The sequence below is a fragment of the Echinops telfairi genome, unplaced genomic scaffold (assembly GCF_000313985.2).
Source record: "Echinops telfairi isolate 266 unplaced genomic scaffold, ASM31398v2 ScPeMD7_10;HRSCAF=50, whole genome shotgun sequence".
NCBI lineage: Eukaryota > Metazoa > Chordata > Mammalia > Afrosoricida > Tenrecidae > Echinops > Echinops telfairi.
In genome coordinates, this window is record NW_022103907.1 from 1,106,251 (window position 1) to 1,113,974 (window position 7,724).

Sequence of the window (7,724 nt, forward strand, 5' to 3'; positions counted from 1 at the left end):
CACCAAGGGACCTGTACTAATGGGGGTGGGGAGGGGCATGGTGGGAGGGCAGGGCCAGGGGAAGGGGCGGAGGCACTACAGATGATAGAAAGCCACCTAGGTAGCCCCCCTCACCCCACTGGGACCTGAGACTCTCAGGGACCCTGGATAGCGGGTTCCAGTCTCCCAGACACAAGCTCCCCGTTCAGTAGCAACTGTTACAGATGCGTCCGGGTGTTCTCAGGGTCAGTAGAAGGCAGGACCTACAGCCAATGCGTCCCAGCCTGCTGACACCTGTGGCCCATTCACATCTTACCTCCCCACCAGCTTCCCCACGAAATCCTGTGAACTGTGGCTCTGCTTAAATGTAACCAATGGAAGGGAAGCGGATGGAGGTGAAGGACCCTTCCTAATGTGCTCATGGTGCTGGGCCCAGGCGCCGAACTGGGAGCCTGACCCGAGCCCCGGATTCTATCCATGCCCTGCAGCTGCCTCCTTCATGAGCCCATCAGTGTCTCCTGACCCCAAGGCTCTTCTGCCCCAGCCTTCTGGGGAGAGTCTTTTTCACCCTGCTCCCCCATCCACCTGCTGTTGCAGATGACTAACCCCCCAGATTCCCGGTCTCCCTAGAGATGCTCTCGGGACGAAGGGCCACCAAGAATCAGCGCATCTGCCCAGGATGCCTGGGGAGACAGCACTTTGAGTGTGACACCTGGCAGGTGACAGAGAATCTGGGTGGTGGCGTAGGGATCACTTCCTGGGGCCTATCTCAGGAGGTCAGCCTTCAACCCCCAGGCCACCTGGAAGGCCAGTGGTCAGCAGGACCTTTGGAATTGGTCTGCTAAAAATGACAGGCCTTGGCCAGTGGCCATGAACCTTTACCATGGGCCATGCTGTGATTTAAGAGGACGTGGTGGTGGAGGTGGGGGGATATGGAGAGCTGACCACTGCAAGAGAGAAGAAACTGTTCTTACATAGGTTGTGGTGATAATAGCATAAATCTTATTAATATGCTTGAACTGTTGAATTGTATGGTATACAACATATATGTCAATGCTTAAAAATTTTAAAAACAAAACTATTTTAATCCTAATCAGAGGACAGAGAGGAGGAAAGATTTTTAAAAGATGCTATTTCTGCCTCTGGAGACTTGGTGGCACTGTTGGGTAAGCATTGGACTGCTAGCCTCCGGGCCCTGTTTCAAACCCAGGAGCCTAGCTGCAGGAAAAAGCTGAGCTTATCGGTCTGGTTCTGTTAAGATTTACACACTCAGGAACCCTCCATCGGTGTGTGTGACAGTGTGTGTGACAGTGTGTGTGTGTGTAACAGTGGGCTTGAGAGGAGGAAGTTTGCTTTGGTTTATTTTGGCAGGTGAGTGGTGGGCACCGGGGATTCCACTCTATTACTATGTTTTAAGCCACACTTATGTGAAAGGTGTTTCTATCAAGGGATTAGCATGCGCTTTCTGTTATGAAGGCACTCTGGTGGCCCAGTGGGTTAGGCAGCGAGTTTCTTGCCAACCACAGGTCGGAGGTTCGTGTCCATCAGCCACTCTGCAGGAGAAAGATGAGGCTGGCTGCTCCTGTAGAGATGTAAAACCGCAGAAACACCAAAGGGCAGTTCTGTTTTGTCCTGCAGGCTTCCTGAGTTGGAATGGGCCCTGGAGTTGATGGCAGTGAGTTTGGTTGGCGTGGCTCTTTCATGAAATGTTTCCTAAGTTTAAAACACGAGGAGAGACGCACCCTGCAATATAACCCTTCTGAAAATACTCCAAACAACACAAACCCGCACTCACTGCCATGGAGTTGATGTCGACGCATAGTGACCCTATTGGACAGTTTGGATTTCCCTGTGGATTTCCGAGCCTGTAACTCTTTATGGGAGTAGAAAGCCTCAGCTTTCTCTTGTGAAGCACCTGGTGGTTTCGAACTGCTGACCTGGCGGTTAGCAGTTCAACACGTAACCACGCCACCACCAGGACTCCCCGTAGTATAATTTTCAGAGCACAATTGCCAGCCTGGCTGCTCCTGGTCTCGTTCCAAAAAACGGTGTGTCAGAATGAGACAGAGCTGGGAGTGGGGGCCAGGCTTCCCCGCTGGGAACTCCGATTCTAGAGCATGCCCTGCCATCTCATCCAGGCCTCTGGCAGGCAGAGGCCTCAGGGGAACGCCTGGCGAACTCACTCTCGTGTCTCCCTCCCAGACAGGTAATGGAGCTGGGTCCAATCCCAAGGATATGTTGGATGTCTTGACTCAGTATCGAGGCCTGTCCTGGAGGTGAGTGAGGGTTTGGCAAGGTCCCGAAGCCCTCCCTACATGGGAGGGCAGGAATGAGCCACTGAAGTATGATTTTCTATAATCCTATATTGAATTTGAAGAAGATCAATAGCTTCCGGAGACAACCCTAAAATGAAACTCTGTGCCAGCAAATTAGTTTCTACTCCGAGCAACAGGACGGAACTAACACAGAGGGGCAAACTGGCCCTGTGAGTTTCCGAGGCTGTAACGCTTCATGGGAGTAGAAATCCCTGTCTTTCTCCCCACTGAGACCACTGCTTTCTAAAAACGAGAGCTGAGGCTGAGCTGGAGGAGCCAGGGGGAGAAATTGCATAAGCCCTCAAGGTGCCAAATGGCGTCTCACTTCCCCACCGCCCTCTGTGATGGGGAAGCACTGTGAGAGGCAGTGGTCTGTGTGCTGGACAGAGGCTGGCCGGTGGGAGCAGAGTGGAGTCCGAGCCCCAGCTGCCCAGCGTGATGTGACCTTGGGCTCGTCTTTGACACAGGGATCTGACCCCTGCCTGACCACAGCACTGCTGGGAGTGGGGTTGGTCATACCGGTGCTGTGGACCCGACTAAGGCCAGAGGCAGCCCCATGTGTGTCAGTGCAGAACTGTGTCCCCCCCGGGGTTCCAATGGCTGACTTCAGAAGACGCTCTCTGGACCTTTCTTCTGAGGCACCTGGGGTGAACTTGAACCCCACCCTCGCAGTAGCAGCCAAGCACAGGGCCTCGACAATGAGAACTGGGGCAATGGAAGGGCTGGCACAGGGCATGGCTCAGAGTAGGCCTGCATGGGGAGCGGGCCTCATTACTCGAGAGCCCTCGATTTACAGATGAGAAAGCAAGGCTCAGAGAAGGGAAGAGACCGGCCCAAGATAACACAGCAGATGATACAATCACAACCTACAGCCTGGTACTTGTCTCTGTCAAGCCGTGCCCCATGCAGACTGGCCGTAGCTCCGACTCCAGAATTTCCTGTGTGCTCTGTGCCCCTGGCCTGTGCCCTGCACTGGCCCACAGGCCTAGCACTTCCTCCACCTGGAATTGGGCATCCCCGCCTGGCACCCAGGACTGTAGCTCTGCCATCCTCCTTGGGGTTGCCGCACCAAGCTAAGCTCCAAACATGTTAAAAAGCCTTTTAGACGATCCCAGACCCCGGGATCCAAACAAGTCTGGAAGGCTGCACGTTTTCATGCCTGGAAACCGGTCGGTCAGACGTTGATCTCCTTTGCATTTGAGGCTGTCCTGCTAGACGCCCTGCAGCCTAGAAGACACCTTGTGAAAATGGACTCCCAAGCCCAGCAGGAAGAGAGCTGGGCTCTCTGCAGCCCAAGAGCCAGGGGTCCTGAGCGGCCTGTTTGGGTCCCTGCCCCCAGGCCGGAGCTCCAGCTGAAAGCAAAACAGCAAACATGTCTGTATATTTAAAGTCGGGGACTCCAGGGGAGTGGTTCTCAGGAGGAGGCTGTGTCTGGCTGGGTTTCCGGTGGTCTGCTGGCTGGTGGAGAGACGGCAAGTTCAAAGGCAATGGGTTGGGGGCGTTCTGCTTAATGCAGAGAGAAGTCCGGCTGCTTCGTGGAGCTGGGAGGACTCGGGCCTCTGACATTTGAAGCATCACTGTTTTCCCTTCTTCCTCCAAACAGCGCGGGCGGAGATGAGAACATCAGCACTGTCACCACCCTGCCCAGTGAGTCCCTGGGAGGCTGCGGCGGGCACGGGCGGAGGGGCAAGTGGACCTGGCACTTCTCAGTGGCTCCTGGAGGCCACACTGGGAGGGTCCTGTAGGGTGGGGGGAGGCAGGGGGGGGGCTGCTTCCCTGGGGCTGCAGCCCTGGGGCTGATGCTGGGAGGGGGAGGGAGGTGAGGAGGGATGTGTCTGCCCTGGGAAGGGAGGGAGTAAGGGAGGAAAAGAGAGTCCAAGCCTAATAGCCTCAGAAAAGGAGTCCAGAGCACATCCTCCTGAGCCCAGCACCTGCCTGGAGCAGGAGGCAGTGGGCAGGGCAGGGCTGGGCAGGGCCAGCATTGTCCAAAATCATCTGCTTTGTGGGGTCACCTTAAGACCCGCTGCTAGGGCAGCAGGACTCCGTTTGGGGCTTTGTTCAGCCTGTGACAGCACTGTCATGTTCCGGCTGAACATTTTCCTGAAATGACTTCTCCAGTGACTTTTTTTCTCTTTTCATTATGCATCATTCCGGTTACCTTAACTCATGCACGGCGCTTGAGTGCACGTGCACGTGCCACCAGTGTTTAAATCGAATTATTTTTCTTTAAAATCTTCTGGATAATAATTGTCCCTGAGAGGGGCTTAGCTGGTCCTGTTATCAGTTATCAGCAGTACCTGGTCCTGTTATCAGCTACTTTTCTGGGGAAAACCCTTTGTGAGGTGTCTGTAGAAGTAAACAAATTCTTTCAGAAGTTAGAGACTGGGAGGATGCACAAGCCCAGGGTCGTGGACCCCCTGTGAACACACTAGAGGCCTCTGCAGGGTTTTCCTGGCTGTGCCCTTAAAGAAGCAGATCACCAGGCCTTTGCTCCGTGGTACCACGGAGGGGGTTGTCAAACTGTCCCCCTTTCGGTGGGTAGCCCAACGCTAACGATCTGCCACACAAACTTCATTTCCACATCGTCAACACCTCCCAGACTTTGCACTGACAACCCCATTGGACTTGCTGCCGCTGTTGCTGTCCTGCTCCATTTAAGTCGGCGCCATTCTGGCCCGAGGACTCCCTGCTGCCTGACGGCTAGGTCTGCGGCCCAGGGCTGTGCACACCTCCACTGCTGGGAGATGGTTTGGGATGCTTTGTGGGTGTGCTCCCGGGCCGGCTGCTGTGCCCATTCCCCTTCACTGAGCACGAGGTGATTAGAAGTCACCTGGCTCACGGTCCTTCACCAAGTGGATCAACCAAACACCCAAACCAAACTCGCTGCCACTGAGTCAATGTCTACAGGACAGGGTAGAACTGCCCCCCGTGGGTTTCCAAGACTTTAAGTGTTTGCAGGAGTAGAGAGCGCCAACTTTCTCCTAAGGAGCTGCCGGTGGTTTGGAACTGTGGGCTCTGTGCATCCGAGCCCCACACATAACCCCTCTAACACCAGGGCTCCTCTAGGTGGATCAGCAGAGGAGAGGAAGAACATCGCCCCTCCGGGAGTGTGTGCACTTGGCCGCCTGCTCGGGCGTCTCCTTGGCAGAGCTGTGCAGGCAGCTCTGACCACACGGGTTGGGGAAACCAGGGGACGGTAGCTACCTGGAGAGGTGCTCGAAAAGACATGGGGTCAGAACAGAACCTCGACTCCACCCTGATTAAGTGCAATCTGGCACACTCGCCAGTGAGGCTGAGTCCCTGCCCGATGGCCTCACCAACGTCTCTTTGGGGCCACGTCTCTGCAAAGACAGACACAGGCCCGCTAGCGACAGCCATGGACAGTGTTTTCAGAGAAACAGAAGGCTGCGGACGCTGGTTTCTGAACACTAGGGCTGCAAGCGCTAGAATCGCAGGTGCGGAGAGGGCGTGGGGCCTTCCTGGCCCAGACAGCCACGGAGCTGTATCACAGAGAGGACAGCCAAGATTGGTTCCAGTGGGCCAGCGTGGGCTCACCAGGAGTGGACTCCATGGCGGCAGACTGCTGAATGTCCCCAAACACCAAACTCAAACTGCTTAGAGTAGATGGCCCCTATGGGTTTCTGAGACTGTAAATCTTTGGGGGCATAGAAAAGTCTCATCTTTATCCCACGGGCCAACTGCTGGTTTTGAACTGCTGACTTTGCAGTGAGCAGCCCAACTGGTAACCCAGGACGCCACCAGGACTGCTAGGAGAATCCCTGGGGGGGTGCAAGTTATTCAATACTGTGAACCCAAAGATGTGATTCTACACAGAAGTACTTTGGAAGAAAGGCCAGGAGGTCACTTCCAAAGATCATAGCCATGAAATCCACTCTGAGCCAAGACCAGCCCAAAGATACAAGGAGTGTGTGTGCTGCTGACCCGGCCCTGCACTCCCTGGTTCACAGGGACACTTCTGAAGTGAGCACTGTGGGGAGGGGACTCTGCTTCATCCCTCAGTGCCCACTGGGACTTACCAAAGGACCTGGAAGATGGGTTGGGGGTCATTACTAAGTACATCTCTTCCTTATATTTATAGATATCCTCCGGGAATTCAACCCTGCCTTGAAGGGCTTCTCTCTTGGCAAGGGGAAGGAAAATAGTACAGGAGCCCATTTCAACCAGGCCGTGGCCGGAGCCAAAGCCGAGTGAGCAGGGCGGTGTAGGGGTGGACAGCTTGGGACCTCCAGGGGCCTGTGGGCTGTGGAGTGGCCTGGACTTCGGGGCTGGCAGCAGGGCTGGTAGGGTTTGGTGAGGGAGGGGTCTGAGGTAAAAGGCTGTCTAGCATTCTCCCAGGGACGTTGCTTCTACCCCTCCAGTTCTATCCCCAGGGAGCTCGTCACAAGTGACTGTGCTGGCCCCTGTATGTTTGAGCAAACCCCTTTGCCTTATGTAAAATCTCCTGTCTACAGACAAGATGCGTTTGTAGGCCAGTTATCATCACCATGTGCAGGACTGGTCCCTAGTTAGAGTCCCACTCTCAGATGTGCTTATAGCCATTTCAGACTCCCGACTTTGCTACCCTTATGAGTTGTAGGAGGAACCCTAAGCCTGGAAGCCCCAGCCCATAAGCCTTTGGAAGCCTCTTGGTTTAGATTCCTGCTCACTGTGATGCCCTGCCCAGCCCATCGTCCCCCCGCTCACAGGAGCTCTCCCTGCGTGTTTCTGCAGGGATCTACCCGCCCAGGCCAGGAGACTGGTGGACCTGATGAAGAACGACACGGTGAGTGAGGGCGGTGCCCCTGGGAGCCCTCAGGGTGGGAGGCCCTGGATCAGGGAGCAGGCAAGAGACCCACGGAGGCAGGGAGGGTCAACTAGCAGAGGGGGTGGGGATAATGAGAGGCAGACCAGGTTTCTCGCAGACATGTCTGAAATCCAAAGCTCTGCTCCTCTGGACAGAGACTCTCACCTATTTATTCAGCTGCTCATGTGCCAGTCAGCCAGTTACACTGCTCATGCCTCGGCCCTTGGGCCCCGTTCTGGAGGTACACAGAAATAGCATGCAGCCCCTGCATCCAGGGACTCTCCAGGGAAGGCCAACAAGAAGATCTCAAGTTATCCAATAGTTGGCCTGCGCTGTCTCTGAAGAGCATGGGTATAGGGTAGACTGGTAGCACAGAGGAAGGGACAGTCCCCTCCGCTTGTGAAGGCAGGCCGGCGGGATGGACTGGGATCCAAAAGATGACTATGCTCCTCAAATGACAGCAGCATCTCACTTTGGACTTTTCTCTCAGCTGCAAAGTGGGCCAGACCATTAAAGGGGTGGGCAGAGGGCAAGCATTGGGACTCGTTATTTTGTGTGCAATTTGATGGCCTCTTTTTGCCCTTCATGCCAGACATTTCTGGATTTCCCCCATCTTTGTCCTCATG

General features: G+C 55.0%; 1 protein-coding gene across 3 annotated transcripts in view; it reads left to right on the forward strand.

Annotated features, from left to right (window-relative positions):
- LOC101654748 (phospholipase B1, membrane-associated) overlaps window positions 1–7,724 on the forward strand; it is a 71,212-nt gene that overhangs the window by 23,211 nt on the left and 40,277 nt on the right. For all 3 annotated transcript variants that reach the window (XM_045287049.1, XM_045287050.1, XM_045287048.1), the window contains exons 8-11: window positions 2,182–2,255; window positions 3,898–3,941; window positions 6,394–6,502; window positions 7,026–7,077. In XM_045287049.1, the coding sequence (XP_045142984.1) occupies window positions 2,182–2,255; window positions 3,898–3,941; window positions 6,394–6,502; window positions 7,026–7,077 (279 nt within the window). The remainder of the gene's footprint in view (window positions 1–2,181; window positions 2,256–3,897; window positions 3,942–6,393; window positions 6,503–7,025; window positions 7,078–7,724) is intronic.